Source organism: Poecilia mexicana, unplaced genomic scaffold (assembly GCF_051168715.1).
Source record: "Poecilia mexicana isolate PSO_F unplaced genomic scaffold, ASM5116871v1 scaffold_9, whole genome shotgun sequence".
Lineage (NCBI taxonomy): Eukaryota > Metazoa > Chordata > Actinopteri > Cyprinodontiformes > Poeciliidae > Poecilia > Poecilia mexicana.
The window spans coordinates 15,580,413-15,596,763 of NW_028263378.1; the positions used below are offsets into that span (position 1 = coordinate 15,580,413).

General features: G+C 38.2%; 2 protein-coding genes across 2 annotated transcripts; one reads left to right on the top strand and one right to left on the bottom strand.

Moving 5' to 3' along the window:
• Positions 1-674: 674 nt before the first annotated feature.
• Positions 675-6,731, bottom strand: LOC106928542 (rab5 GDP/GTP exchange factor-like). Its single transcript, XM_015004856.2, has 9 exons — positions 6,473-6,731; positions 4,113-4,291; positions 3,910-4,037; positions 3,408-3,559; positions 3,248-3,317; positions 3,023-3,158; positions 2,462-2,556; positions 1,747-2,003; positions 675-1,662 (listed from the first exon to the last, which is right to left on the bottom strand). Exons 2-9 carry the CDS (start codon positions 4,268-4,270, stop codon positions 1,267-1,269), a joined length of 1,392 nt encoding a protein of 463 aa, XP_014860342.2. The 5' UTR covers positions 4,271-4,291; positions 6,473-6,731; the 3' UTR covers positions 675-1,266.
• Positions 6,732-8,134: 1,403 nt separating this feature from the next.
• On the top strand, positions 8,135-16,222 carry cfap251 (cilia and flagella associated protein 251). The gene is made up of 20 exons (XM_088008456.1): positions 8,135-8,335; positions 8,964-9,104; positions 9,676-9,785; positions 9,880-9,988; positions 10,226-10,306; positions 10,394-10,471; positions 10,563-10,604; positions 10,682-10,938; positions 11,034-11,213; positions 12,112-12,362; positions 12,481-12,632; positions 12,813-12,989; positions 13,170-13,354; positions 13,437-13,551; positions 13,639-13,802; positions 13,898-13,988; positions 14,860-15,003; positions 15,082-15,310; positions 15,433-15,546; positions 15,648-16,222. Exons 1-20 carry the CDS (start codon positions 8,135-8,137, stop codon positions 15,767-15,769), a joined length of 2,943 nt encoding a protein of 980 aa, XP_087864582.1. The 3' UTR covers positions 15,770-16,222.
• Positions 16,223-16,351: the final 129 nt, after the last annotated feature.

A 16,351-nucleotide genomic window follows, 5' to 3' on the forward strand; every position in this document is an offset into this window, starting at 1 on the left:
TGCTCTACGGGAAGTGAGCTAATATTAGACGTTTAAAATATCTCCATTTTTCTTTACAAACTTAAACTCCTGCTGTGTAAATTGAAATGAGCTTAATTTAGTTTTCCTGGGAATCACTGAAAATGTTATGTTTAGCATAACCACAGCTCATGAGAACTGCTTCACATTTACATAACAGTAGAGTGGACAAGCCTTTTTCACCTGTGTACAGGTGTTCCAGCCCAGGGAGCGTAAACTACATTCCACAGCTGCTCTGCATTTTTTGGTTAGTTTTCTCTTGTAGTTAAGGTACCTTCAGGAATAGGTCTGGCTACTCCATAACGTCAATCTTGTTGGTATGAAATAAAATCATGCTTACTTTCTGTTTTGTATGGTGGTGTTTTGTTCAAACACCCATTTCAAATTTAATTCCTCTTTGCCACATGGCCTCTTACAAAGTATTTAGATTTATCCAAATATGGTTTCCCTTTTCTCTTCATGTTTGTCATCATTTCCTCTTCTCAATAAATTTAAACCTGGATCTTGTCCATAAAACTGAAGTATCTAACTCACATCAGTGGTCTGCTCTGCAGCTAGTCTCAACTTAAATTTTATAACAGCAAAACATGTCAAATCAGGGTAAAATTTAAAATCAGTCATGCATAATCTATAAATCAAATTGCTTTAATCTATGATTTGATTCGATTATTGAACAAAAATATAACTTTAATTTTCTTCATAAATCAACAACTGTAAACATCTTTTGTACACCATCACATATGGAAATGTGTTACATAACATTGCAAAGAAAAACATTTTATAAGTTAGACAGCTCTGAGAAACCTTTGCCACAAACATCCCCTTGCAAACTTGTAGTGGTTGATACTAGTTCACATTTTGACCTGTCACCATAAAGTCATCGCGGTGTACGACATGAGGGAAAATATTTTGTGCTCAGCACCTCTGAGTGTTGTGTTAGAAGTGCCTGTGTGTTAATACGTATTTTTAAACTAAGCTGGAATGTGTTTTAATGACCTCATTAAAGTTAAAATAACTTGATAAAGATATTTAGGCCCTTCAGACGCCTCAGAACAAATGCGCCCCAAGTTTCCTTCATGTTTTTTCCTTCATCCTCATTTCTTCAGCTCATGAGTCACGTCTCTTTGTTTGGAAACTTGTGCAAATCTGTCAGTGGAATGTAGGTCTTGTTTGTCCGGCAGCGTTAGTCTGTTAGTGCTGACCATGAGGTACCACACCAGGGGGGGTTCTGATGCCTCTGGTGGGCTATCAGATCGTTTCTTCTAGAGCTTCGCTCTCAGGCTGCTGTTCCTCCTCCTCCCTCTGTTGGAATCCATCCTCAGCTGAAGAGGTCACGACCTCAGAGGCCTCCGCCTGAGATGTTATCTCCTTCTGTACCTTATCAAACTGGCTCGTTGCCTCATCCAGCTGGGAATTAACTACTTGGACCCATTTCTGCAGCTGCATGTTCAGAGCATCCACACCTTGGTGCAGCTTCTCCTGCCTTCCTTGTAGCTCTTCCAGCAGCTTCTGAGTGGCATTGGCCTTCTGCTGCCTCCTTAACGCTGCAGGGGCGCGCTGGCCTCGCATGTAGCCGTCAAACTGCTCAGGACTGAGGTTGAGAGCCGGTCCGTCCAGTTTCTCAATGAAAGCCACCGCACAGGACTGAAGCAGGGGACAAAGACAAGCTTGGGTTATCTCCCCAACTCTGCGGCGTGTGAAGGACGAGCGCTTTCGTACACAACTTACCAAGTTTGTGAAATAGTAGCCGCTCTCTCCAGCCATGAGGCTGTGAGGGAGGCCAAAACGAATCATGTACTGCATGTTGGAGTGGAGGCGAGGCGGATTGGCTTTCAGCACCACGTACACCAGGCTCGTCAGGAAGTCATCCGCGTTAGCAGGCTCGTTGTTGGAGGTGGACAGCGCTTCAAAAATGTGCTGACTGCACTTTGACACACAGGCTAGCTTGTCCTGCGGCGCTCGCTTGGCATCCATTTCTATTATGGCTGATTTAAAAAAAAAAAAAAAAAGATAAATGAACCATGACAATATTTTAAACCCCTGGTTCTCAGGCACTTTATAACAAGAACCACAAGATATTTTAAACTGCGTCTGCCACAATGGGTTGGACTTCTACGTTTTTTGTGTTGACTCTAGAAAAAACTATTAACTGTAACGATGGTTATTTTTGGTTGATTCGCTCCACATTAGTTTAGTTATTCATTTACTTTTCAAATTGTTGATAGTTACTAATATTTCCTCTGAGTGTCCCTTGTGCCACATTTTGAGAACCATGGCATCAAATTATTTCAATGCATTCACATGTCTTTAACTTCATTTAGTTGCTTAATGCTGTGACAGTTAAATAATTAAGCAAAGAAATGGACAACAATTTTACTCAAGTTAGTTAAAGACTGAAAGCTTCTAAATATCCACAATCGAGTCAGTAAATGAGGTAAATCACCTGTTATGGCAGGCAGGAAGGGGTCGCCTGTGACTGGGGTGTCTTCATCCGGAAAAGGCACACTCAGCATTTGTGGTGTGACCCAGTTTAGGGAGCTGAAAAGGAAAATGATCAATGAGAAGCAAGACTTGAGAGCCAATGTTTAAGGAGTTCCTACAAAATTACCAGTTTAAAATGTACATATTTTCAAACTTCAGACTTTGCAACCTAGTTTCATGAATGCAGAGAAAAAAAAAACCCCATAAATTAATAGGTTGATGTAAAAATCATCCGATTGAGGGCTTCACTAAAATTTCCACATGCACTTTTTAATGCATATGGAATCAGAATGTAGAATCTTAGGTTATATTTTAATTAGCAAAAAATGATTTCTGAGGAAGAGGAGAATTAAAACCTTTTTCTGTATTCTACTTTGTTAAAATATCAAAATCTGGAAAAAATAATTCAAACCAATTCGATCTTTTTCCAGACTGTGAAGAAACCCTGAGTTCATAACTGCAGAAGGCATGAACGTCACTAATTACATTTGGAGATGAGTTGCTAATTTCTTAACATCGTTACCGTATTCGGCGCTGAAGAGCCAGGTCCTTCTGTTCGTCATCACAGCTGTCATGGCAGAAAACCCATTTGTGCAACCGAGTCATTATAAGCTTCTCCACATGCTCCATTATCTGAGTGACCTGAGTCTCTGGGAAGCCTAAAAAAAAAAAAAAAAAGACTACTAAACATCTTTCTTCTAGATTTAAGAAAAAACAGATCCGAACAAACTGCGACAATTGTACTCACTTCTAAAATATTCAGCAAAAGACTGATAGAAATCCTGGACAAGGTCCGACTGCTTCTGTACTTGCAGATTCTGAAAATGGTGCCAGGCTTTGATAAGGATGTCACTTTTTTTTTTAAAAAGGAAGCAACTATAAGTACAGATATTCGTGGACATAGTTACATGATAAGCCTCCATTGTGTTGAGGAAAGCTGTGCAGCGGGACTGCAGACGCTGAGAAGGTGGACTCCGCAGGATCTTCAGAAAACCGGTGAAGTCTCCGGGCTCAAGGCTCTCATAGGCTTTTAACATCTTAGTGTGGCTTTCAGAGGTCTCTGGAAAGACAAAAAAGTGGACGCAAGATCAAACAATCATCCACAAGATTATTTCTGCAAAACTGCACATGATCATCTCTAACAACTTCCAGGTTCGTATAGGAGGAGTAGGAGTTTTCCAGCAAAACAACCACAAACTTTCATGACAATAATATTAACCTACATAGCCAACAAGCAAAACGCTATGCGAGGAGGAAAACCTGGACACATCATTCTGACAACCTACCTGTTAGCTGACATATAACGACTTTACAGCCTTTAAGTTCTTATTCCATTATTTTTATATTTTATAGGGAATTCGGTCAAGCCCAAAACTGAGAAAAAGAAGCTTAGGACCTTAGAAGGCCAACCTTGGGGTTTTGGAGGTGAAGAGCTGCCCCAGAACAGCCGCCTCACTGTGCTTATTCGTCGACCCTTCTCAATGTTTTTCTTCTCCTCGAATTTGGAGAACGTGGGTGGGACTCCATCGCTGCTGGGTCTGCAAGGAGGATGGTACGTCAGGATCATGTTACAAACAGAAAAGCTGATGGTGTGATATAAGTAAAGCGTCCACCTCGTGTCTTGTCTTTGTGATCCAGGCGGGCGTGATCTCTCTCTCCAGCACTTGGAGCAGAAGCCTTTCCACGCTGGGTTTCCATAATACCCACAGGCGTTCTTACAGAGCAGTTCCTCCTGGGAAACTCTGAGCCCTCTTTGTTTCTCTGTCCACATGATGACGTTCTCTTAGGTCACCTAAATAGATGAATCATAAAGAGGTGTTGGGAAGAGAAATTAAGTGGCAAAATATTGACAGAAACCGATGCATGAACTCTGCACCCAGGCCTCCAACACAGTGTTCATGTAAACTTTTCATATAATTTCAGATTTCTCATTCATGTTTACTTGATACGTTTGTATTCAGATTAGGCAGCTACATTACCTTGGATAAATAAAGACACATTTAAGTGGCTCTAAAAAAAGTAATTTTAAGAATTAAGATTTATTTTGCAAGAAACAGACAGAATAATCTTTTATTGCAATAACTGGAGCAGAGAAGAGAAAAGTTGAACAAATTAAGATCCGACCCCATAGATTTGACATCTTACTTAAGTTGTGTGGGCTGTAATACAACTTTAAATTTGTCGAAACAAAGAGTTGTAGCAATTTTCATCATCATAATAAAAAGCATCATCATCACACTGCTATATTAATCATTTTCAACAAGAAATTGGTTAATAGAGTTTCAAATTTATAAGACAAGGGTCAGTATTTTTTTTTACTAGTACACAAAATGAGCCATACCATAATAACCACTGCATTAGTCCTGAACAGGCCCCGCTTTTGAAAGCTCTGATTTCATACATCTTTTAGGATAATATTCATAATATTATGGCTTATTTTTATTGCTTTCTTCCTCCGAGAGAAACTAGGGGTAATCATTTTGATCTAAATTTGAAAACACTCATGTTGCAAACCTTTTTTATTCACCGTCTGTTCTCCAGTCTTTCCATAATCTGTTGGAATCAGCTTTGTCCAGTTATTCAGTTTATAAGATCTAAAATCTCTTAATCTCAGCCTGGTTGTACAAAACACAAATTCAGGAATGTTTGTTGTCTCAACTTCACAAGTTGCTCCAGTTAAGATTAAATCAGAACAATGCTTCATCAACTTGTCTAAAACGGCAAGGATTGCCAATGTTTGTTTGTTTTTTTTTGACAAAGTGTAAAAAGTTTTGTTACTACTGCGTTATTGGTGTAACAAATGATAATCAGAGCTTTAGTTTTTATGGAAAATATGCATGTCTCTCAATAAATTAAATCATTGAAATGTTTATTTATTTCTGTAATTCAATTGAAAAAGTCAAACTAATATGCCCTTGGACACAAGGTGATTTCAAGGGTTATTTCAATTATTTTAACAGGTATTGCTTGCAAATAGCGAAAACCCCAATTTTTCTTTCTCAGAACATTTGAAAATTATAGAAAACTAATTTACGACTATGTCCTCACAATCATGTGGAGGACTTGAGAGCTGCCCTGCAGTCGGTGACAACCGTCACTAGGAGGGTGAGCCACTAAAGTTTGCATTTCATTTGGAAGCTGTGGTCCCAGATTGGAAATGAGAAGTGGAGACACACACAATCCAAGTTGCTTGAAGTCAAGCATTGAGTTTCCACATTCAGTGATGATTTGGGTTCACATGTCGTCTGCTGATGTTGGTCCACTATATTTAATCAATTCCAAAGTCAGAACAACTAGTGTTTACAGCGCTTCATGCTTCCTTCTGATGATAAGCTTTGTGGCTATTCTGATTTCATTTTCCAGCAGTACTTGGCATCTGCCAACAGGGCCAAAGACGCCAAAAGCTGGTTCAATGACCACAGTGTTGCCGTTCTTGATTGGCCAGAAAACCGCCCTGACACAATAATCTTCAGAGAACTGTCAACATGAGAAGGTCGCTCTCAAAGCAACCTGGGTTTCCATTACATTCTGCAGAGCAGGGGCTGATCGCCTCCATGCCGCGCCGCACTGACTCGCAGTAACTCATATAAAAGGGGGTCCAACCAGGAGAGACAGTTTTTATTGAAGTGCACCTGTAATCTCAGGCAGAAAACAGTCAGAAGCAACTTGAAAATAGTTGTAAGTTTAAAGAACTACTAAGATTTTCTGGCAACATTTCAAACTATAAATAAATTCTACGGGGTTTTGTAAAAGCCTAAAGAAATTTAATGCAGATTCCCTGGTTAAATAGCAAGTGAAGCTCCAGAAATCTTAGTTTATGAGAATTGGCGTTAGCCGTTTGCTAATCGCTGTAAAGTCAGAGCGGCTGACCGTCAGCTGACGGTGCTGGAGCCAATGCTGGCTGACTCAATGTAACATTTCAACCTTTGCATAAAACAATCAATAAATCCGTCAATAAATCAATGCTGCTCACCTGTCAGTCAACGAGCGGGGAGAATCATCCCAACCTTCAGGAGGTTTCTTCACTTAAAGAAAGGTTTCTGTCATAAACTCTTCATAATTCACTCAATCTCAGTAACAACCATTAAATAAGTCGATAGAGTACACGGAAATGCCTGAGGATATAAAATACCAATAAGGAAAATGTGATGTGCCAACGAAAAGTTAAGCAGATTTGACGCAGTCAGAAGTTCGACCACTTCTGAAACCTGTGGAACCGGAAAAACGTAGGAAGGAAACGCTGTGAAGTGAGAGACACTTCAATGTAAAATCATGCTTTCAAAATAAAAGTTGTATGTGCGGTCGCTTCTTTAATCTGCCACAATTGCTCCAAAAAGACCTCGTTACAATTAAAAATAACTCATTTTTACGTTAGATGAATAAAATGTGTCCTAACTGACTACTTATGTCTCTGTTAGATCATGGTCTTTTTATGATTGCATTTTATTCTGAAATCCCTGTAAAACATTCGTCTGCCAATGAAGAAGGCTTAACATTTAGAAGAGGAATTTATTAAGACTCAAAAATGGTCATTATTCTGAGAACACTTCACGTTTTCTGTGATATTTATTAAGTTAGTCATTAATTCTTATGTGAAAGCGGATAAAATATGCTGTTTTTACGACCAATATATTGTTGATGACAATAACCATAATATCAAAGTGGAGTTTAACTCGGTAAATTAGGAGAAATTTAATCTGAGACTAAAATATAAAAACAAAGCAAAAGACATATGACAAAAACTGAAAATCGAAAAAAAAAATGTCACTTGACATAAAGAAAATAGTCAGAGAATTAAAAAAAAAACCCAGAGGAAAATTTCAAATAAACGTTCAGAAGTCATTTACAAGCTTTAACGTTCTTTGGTTCTTGCCAAAAAGATTTAATCTTTTTGATTCTGACTTTTATTCTTGTAAAATCCTGAATATTGAAGGTTTTCACAAAAGTATTTTGTAGAGGTTCTGTACTCTACGTTATATATAAAAGTGAACATATTTGAATATTTCGTGTGCTTTTAATACTTTTAAGGTTGTACCTCAATCTACCATACTTTTTCCTTCCATTAAGTTATCCATTAATATAGTGATACAGCTACTTAGGGAAATGTCTGTCTAGTTTTCCCTCCCATGTGGAGGGTGCTGCGGTCTTTGCAGTACCCTAATGGTTGTAAATACACAATGAAGACCATAACATGGCATTTCTCTAATAAAATTCATTTTTATTGGTACGTAAAAATCTTAATTCAAAGAGGATTTAAATTTTGTTTTTTATACCTGTAAACCATAATAACCATAACAATCTCCTGAAATATATCACCATGGGCAGTGATTCTATTAGTTTAATATTCCGTTACATCTTAATTTGCCTAGAATCATGGTCAATTATGCTTTTAATTTGAAAAAGTTTGACCGGAACACACCCCATTTTATTGTATCGTTACTAAGCAACGAAACGCTTCGCTGGTAAAAAAAAAAAAATTTGTCCCAACGGTTTTTGGTTTTGTTCCTGCCGCAAAACAGCCAAATAATTTGATCAGTTTAAGCGTGAAGTTGAACAGACTCAACTTGGAAGAATCCAGAAGAAACTTTTCAAAGTTCATCATCATAAAGTTAAGAGTGTTTTGTCTTCTGGCATTATGTCAGCAAGCAGCGAGCCTACAGAGCATCCAACCTTGATAAGTGCAAAACAACAGCAGAACAGTGGATATGCAGGTAAGGAAGAAAATGTCCAAACAACACATAGCATAACCAACGTGCATGGGCAGTCTCAAGTCTACACAGCAACCCAAGACACACTCTTCTCAAATGAAGCAGCTCGTCCTGCAATGCATGCCTTGGTGAGTATGCGTAATGAAATATTCAAATATATAATAACCTCAGAAATTCAGAGAGTGGAACTAAGCCTATAATATAGACAGTTATTTAAAGCGTTTCTTTTTTCTTTTTCTTTTTCCTGTTCAAGTAGATGAATACGGTTGTCAAACTAATGAAAACCCATAATTTACTTCAAAAATGTAAATATTATATGATAGTCATAAGGTTTTAGTTTACCTCATCACTGTCGGGATACCGAGTCCTCAAGGTAGCTCTGTCTGAGCATTTTGGGGTGGTAATTAAAGGGTTAAAGGAGATAGCCATTTCAAAGGTGCCATATCAAAGTAGAATAATGGAAAGTTAAGTGAAATGGAAAAGTGTAGTTGAAAAAGTTATTTTTGAATTGATTTTTATTAGCAAAAAGAATTAAAATTAACAGGAATAATCACTTGTACTATGTCCCACAGTCTGTAAGCTAATGTTTACATATTCTTATGTTTTGAATAAAATTTTACATTATACAGACAATTCCTGAGATGCAACTGCATATGGGTGTGTAAAAGCACAGAAAATATGTAGTACAAATATTCCATTTATCATAATAAAAATATAATTTAAACTTTTGCCGGTTCTCTTCTTGCTCTCATTCAGTCACTGGAGAGGGTCTTCGGGATGAATCCTGTCCTCCCTGTCTATAGTCTGCAAGACAGCGATCAGCTTATTTTCCTCTATGCCTCGGCTCATGTTGGGATCATATTCAATCACACCTTAAATTCCCAGTACATTCTGCAGGTAAAAACACATGCTGGGTATTCAAGTTCTCCCAAATACGAATCATTATTTAATTTGAGGATTACAATGTGGTGAAAGTATCATACAAACAGCAAAAGTGCTCAAAACCCAATTCTACAACGTGCATATCTGGGTTGATTTTATTATATGCCACTACAAAGCAACAGACAGTGGGTTTTGAGTTGACGTGGCTTTCTAACATAAATTAGAAAATGATTTCAGTTGTAGATCTGGCTTCATTCTTAATGTTGTTGCCCTGCTGAAAGGTGAACGTCAGCCTCAGTGTCAAGTCTTTTTCGGAACATCACGAGTTTTGTTCATGTTTTGATCTAAAACATTACATTGCAGTTGAACGATTATGGTCAACTGCCACTACCAGCTTGGTGATGTGTAGTATAATATTATGGTATGTTGGATACTGTTTCGCAATCTGGCCCAATCTGGCAATGAGCCCATGCACATTTCTTTGTTTGTTGTCTTACTCATTGGCATGTGTTTATTCCACTGGTTCAATCTTGAACCAGTGGAATAATAATCTCGACTGCATGGTGAGATGTTCTATCGTCTTTAGGGTCACTGCTGTCCCATCTCATGCATGTGTGTGAGTGAGGACAGACGCTGGATAGCAACAGTCGACAGAGGGCCAAGGAACATGGTGATTATATGGGACTCCTACTCTGGGTAACACTTCATTTTTTAGTAGATGTAGGTATTCCTTGTGTCCTGTCCTGACTATGATTCATGAGGCTAATCTTGTTTGTGATAAATCTTCCAGTATTCCTGTGAACACATTGTTTGAGTGCCACCCTGACAGCAGTGTTGCTGCTGTGGGGTTTTCAAACGACACAAAATACCTAGCAACTCTTGGGGATGCAGAAGATCAAGTGAGTATGAAAGGATAAGTGCTGATAGATTTATTAACAAATAGCAAATATTAATAAAAAACTTTTGAAAGCTGTATTTTTAATCAAATGCTCTTAGTGAGAAACCAGGTCTTGGTAATTTTGACAGCGGTTTACATGTTAACATTATCTATGCAACCTTAATAGTATTTTTTTTCTTACTGGATCTGACAACACTGTTCACAATGTGCATCTAATTATCTGTTATGATTGCAGCAGAGTGTGGTTATTTGGGATTGGACCAGTAAAGAGCAGAAATCTCTCTGCCAGGTTGAACTCAATCCCAAAGATGGTTTTCAAGTAAGCATGCTTTCTTTTCTTCAATCATCTAAATCCTGTGTTTTGTATCGATGAGGTATTGGATTATGATGTTAATTTATTTTGCAGGATCACATCATCTTTAACCCAAATGATAGCACTCAGCTTCTCAGTGGCAGTAAAACTCACATATTAATCTACAAATGGGTATCTTCACATGATCGCTTTTTGGAAAACATAAATATGCAGCCGGCATAAAAGAATTTAGTGTATCTAAAAACCTTTTGTCTTTTTTCAGGACACTGAAGGCTTGAAATATTTTGCACTGAAGCTCAAGAAAGTAAACATATTTGTTGAAGGTTTATATTTAAACTATTGTTTGCTTGTTTTATCTAAACGCTGTTTCGTACGTTGCAGGTCACCCCTGCAACTGATCCAGATGTATCTGCTCAGCTTACTACTGATCCCAGTAAAAGCATCCCCTTTGCTGACTTGTGTCTAAGTCGTTCAGTGTTTCACTGGAAAAAGCTTCAGGTCCTGAAAGCCATAGGAAGCTCGATTGTGGTGTGGGAAATTGGTAAAAACTTGATTGAAAAACAGTCCCAGTGCTTCGGTAGAATCCAGACAGTCCACATCCAACAAGAGCCCATCACTGTTCTCACCATAACTGACACGTACGCAGAGCCGTGAATATTCACTGTGTTTGACCATTTGCTTGTACCTCAAATTGACCTTGTAACCAGTTTGTTTATGTCGTCTGATCTTACAGTTATATAGTAACCGGTGACATACAAGGCAATGTCCGGTTTTATGACGAAAACTTCCTGCTTGTCAGCTGGTACACGGATTTCAACCAGGATCCCGTAGTATATATTTCCTTTTCCAAGGAATTACCAAAAGAGACTAATGAAGAGGACTACTTTCAGGATGTGGACCCTTTGATTATCAGGTAGAAGATGTGCCCCTTAAAACCTTTCAAAGTTTTTAATGTTACAAACAAAAAACTGCTGTTTCATTGAGTTTATAAGACAAACCAACACAAAGTAGCAGACGACTGATTTTGATGGAGGGGGAAAAAAACGTGGTTTAAAAAAAAAAAAAAATTGATGAGAATAGCATGTATTTGTACTCCAGAGGCAGTAGAACCACCTGTTGCTGTAGTTGCAGCTGCGTACATTGTTAGGTAGTTTGTAGTGTTAAGCATTAAGAGGCTGAACTTTTTTTTTTCTTTTGTCATTCTTCTTTTCAAAATAGCTCAGATTGAAAGGTAAGCTTGTGTGCACATTAATTTTCAAGTGTTACGATGTAGTCGCAAGCCAAGTTGCTTTACAACATGCATTCAGTGTTGTGGAAACTATTCCATTGCAGCTTTTATGTATTTTTAGGGTCATTATCCTACCGGACAATAAACGTCCACCCTAGCCTGTAGTTGTAGTTGCTTCTCTGCTTAATGCTCCATTATCCTCCCTTTAAGGTGGAATCACAGGTCCTGGTAGGTTTTCAGATGTACCAGGTTCCTTTCATTGTTAGATAATAAATTAAACAGAGCTCTGTGAGATGTTCAAAGCTTGGGATGTTATTTTATAACCCCTTTTAACATCTTTATCCCTGGCCTGTCTGCAGCAGTCGTTGGTCTTCATGATGCCATTTGTTCACAGTTTTCTCTGAGGTCTTATGGATTTATGCTGAAATTAGTCATTTTCATTCCAAGTCACAGTCGTGGACCACTTTGTATTGTTCAATCACATAAAATCCCAAACAAAATACATTGAAGATTGAGGCTGTAATTTGACAAAAGTATTTTTGCAGTGCGCTGTTTTTTTTTATTTTAGTCTCTTTCCTTGTAGGAATTTCATCACTTCCACAATCAATGCCAAAATCATGCATTTGAACACACAGACCGGAGTCATTCAGACCGTTCTTCAGAATGATTATGACCCTCTCCATGCACTGACATGCCATCCTTTTCAACCAGTTGTAGCCTTTGGCAACCTACAAGGCATGTTAAGACTATGGGATTATAACTGCAAAGCGATCATTGGCAACAGGATCTTTGAGACAGAAAAGCAGATTCAGTCTATTACCTTTGACCCAAAAGGTGAGCAGGTCTGCTTCTTGAAAGATGCATGAGACTGCTTCCGATGCCCTAATTTATCTGCTGTTTGCAACATGGTTGACATCTAAAATCCATCAGTTGTCTTTTTGTCTCTGCGCAGGTTTATTCTTGGCAGTGGGCTTTAGGACTGGAGCTGTTTACATACTGGATGCCACCACTTTGCAAAATAACCCTCAGGAAATCTTCAACTGCATTAAAGACAGCATCCATCTGATCACCTTCTCTCATGACTCGCAGTACCTTGCCACTGCAGTGAGTTTGCGTCATCAGGTTTTTTACTCAGTGAAACTAGCGATGCACCATTGATCAGCTGTTAAAGTTGCAGTTAAACTAAAAAGAGTGTCCTTATTTCCATCATTGACCACTGGTTTTATTCAGAAAAAGTGAAAAAAATGATTGGGCTTAATCTTTCTTGTGTCTCCTCACTTCTAGGATGCTAGTAGAGTGGTATCGCTTTTCCGCAATGAGGGTCACACAGACTCTTCGCCTCGGTGGATGTTTGTGGGCAGGTACTGCTCTCACTACAAGCCCATCCAAGACCTTCTTTTTGGGGTTCAGCTGTACAGCGCCAAGCCACGACTGCTCTCAGTGGGACTGGACCGTCAACTAGTTAAGTCACACAGTTTATTTTAATGCTTTCTGATCCACTTATTGTTGCCTTTTACTTTACTTAATGTTGCGGTTTTTTTTGCATTGGGTTACTAAAAATTAATTGACTTTCTGATCATATTTTAATTTAATGAAGTACACTTGTACGTAACTCTGTGTATGTGTTGTATGGAGCAACAGGTGGAGTATGACTTGGAAAAGAGTGAAAGCAACAAGCTCCTCCTCATCAGCATAAAGCGTATAGAGCAAAGTGCCGTGCCCCGGTGCATGACTTGGTATCCTTTTTTCAACCCAGAGGAGTTCCTTCTTGTCTCCTCAGACAATTACAAGATGAAACTTTTCAACAGCACAACCATGATGTGCAGGTCCGTAAAGTCATGAGACTAAATCTAATTTGTCACCTCAAATTACAGCGAAAGTAATACTTTTTTTTTTTTACAAAAATAGAAAGACACTTCTTGGCCCGACCTATGGTTCTCCAATTAGAAAAATTATGGTTCTTCCCAAGGCAACGACATCTAAGACAAAATCACATCACCTGGCATTCATCACAGACAATATGGTCAGTGCTGGAGCAGTATTTTACTGTGGCTAATCTTTAATTGTGAGATCTTTAAAAACTGAAACAGTGATTTCCTGTATCCTTCAGTTGGGTCTCCAGATTTTGCCAATGGACGGGAACCCCTACAAGTCCAGTGCTTTGATCTGCCATCCAACAGGCGTGTCTACCTTTTCCTGCTCCTACGATGGCAAGTTTGTCTTTACTGCAGGAGGATCTGACAGTAGTGCTCTGTCATGGAAAGTGAACTTAGAGTAAGTTTTGCTTCTACCAAGTCAGCAACCAGAGAAAGTGTAAGAGCAGAGCCACGACTTGGCCTGAATCCTGTTTCTCTTTCCTGTTACCACAGAGTGCTGGACGCAGCAGCCGCCTTGGGCGGAGCGGACATGGATCCTTTTTATTCACTCATCGAGGGTGGAAGAGACGGCAGGTTTTACAAGGTGAGTTAAAAGTTAAACAAATGCTGATTCTTTAATTTGGCTTACCAGGAGAAGAATCATAATGTTATGTTAGCCTTAGTTGCATTTATGTTGTGATCTGGGGAGCAGAGGAGTCAACTCGGCTTATCATCCACTCTGTGGGAATATCATCATATTGCCACTGAAACCTACGCTACTACTGACATGTGTGGAAGCACATCTACCAAAGACAGAATAACTCATGGCATAAAAATTAGCATTTTCAACGGTCGTCAGACTGGGAAAGCTGTGTCATATTTCAGTAACTTCTTTTGTGACTCCTTAAGAAAACATTTCCAATGAGATATGCATGAATGATGCCTCCAGTTTAACAAGAGATTCCCTTTCACCCCTACCATGTTAAATTTCTTGGTGTTTGGGACAAAAATAGTGTTTCATCATATCAAGAAACACAGAATGTGCAGCCATTTTCCTTCTCTGGCAACAGAAATCCAAAATCTCCAGTAACAAGAAGCGTTTCTAACTTGTATGGCACTCTGGGAAAACAACCCCACCCCCACACTGGAGTGTATTTTAATCATGTTTAAGGTGTCAATAAGAAAATGCACCGTCAGAAAGTTCAGAAACTCCATAAAAGACTGCTGAAGCTGAAATGTGTGACAGTTTTGTTCCTTTGACAGCTTTGACATCTAAGAGAAAATCACATCACCTGATTGTACATCTCTCTGAAAGAGATGTACAATTCAGTCTTTATTTGAAGCTCATCCTCATGTACTTATTTGAGTTTCTGGTCTTTACAAGATAGAGACAGAGATGTACACCTATTTGTAAAGCCATTTTTTATTTTATTTTAAGAAGACATTCTTAATGTTTAAAGCATTTGCATCTTTAGGAAATGGAGGACTTTTTCTTTTACTGCCAAATTCGTCATCAAGGCACTGACATGATGAAGAGAATAGAAGTATCTACCAAAATTCCTCTATCAGAAGTTCCCTTTTTAATGAGAGCTTTGGGACACTTTCCAACAGAACAAGAGGTATAAGAACAATACAAAAAAAAAAACAGTTTCAATCATAAGAACTTTTGTTACAGTTCAGTGTGTTATCTTTACCAGATAGAAGACATGTTCAATGAGATTAAATTCAGCAGATATGCTGAAACTGGAAAGTATGTGACTGATATTGACCTGGAGGACTTCATCAAGCTGTACATCAATCATCGACCGGCCTTTGGCATCTCCAGTGAAGAGCTTCTTCAAGCTTTTAATGTTCTTGGAAAAAAGAATCTTCTCGGGAGCCCTATAATCCAGAAAAGTGAGATGATAAAATTTCTACAGGCTCGAGGTACGCAGACACTTCATCTTTCTGTTCGACTGTTTTCACCTGTGTAACTTTTGCATGAAAGAGGACCCTCCTCTGTTTTAATGGCCATATAAACTTATTGTGATCTGTGATGTGAACCACAGGAGAGCACATGACAGAAGAAGAGGTAGCAGATTGTCTTACCACCCTTTTGGGCGTCAATGAAAAAGAAGAAGGAGAAGAAGAAGAAGAAGAAGAAGAAGAAAAAGAGGCACTTGGTGAGCAAATCAGAAACAGTGAAAACATAAATAATCGAAGCCAAAATCAAACAAGAAAAAATCTTGAAAAATAGCCATCCCTTTTTAATGTGTCTACACAGCTGAGGAATGTTCACTGGGGAGTGTGATCCCAGAAAGGATATCTGTGGAGTTATTTACACATCAGATCCTTGGCTTACCATTGGGGATCAAGCAGAAAATCAAAATTTCCTCTCAGAAATGATGACATCAACAACCTGCTAGCAAGTCATGAAGAATATGTGTTCAAGATTTTACCTTTGAAACTCTTTCAGGATTTCCATGTATAATATGTTCTTACATTTCTACTAAATGTTTATATGTGTGCTTTGATTTAAAAGAAAAAATTTGAATTTTGAGGACATCTTCTAGACAAACATGCGTCAGATTAGTTTGAAATGTAGGTAGTATTTGAAAACATAGTTTACTACAAGGATTACAAGTAGTGTGATTTTTTTTCTGACACCTTTTTAATTTCAAACACTAAAAATATTGCAACTTAAAACAAAAAAAAATGTCTAATGGAAGTCTAACTGAAATGACAATACATTATAAAAATGGACTGTGTTTACTATTAAAACATCTTATATTTGAAATGCAAACAAAACGCAGTTTGTGTATTTAACTTTTACAACTTCAATAAAGTCGAGATAAAAACTACTGAGAGTTTCCTTTTTTGAAAGTGGAATTAAAATACCATCTAGTTGTTGTTTTACATAATGCACAATTTAACAATTAATTCCTAGATCATACATTTGAAATAAAAACGGACAATATCACATAAAAC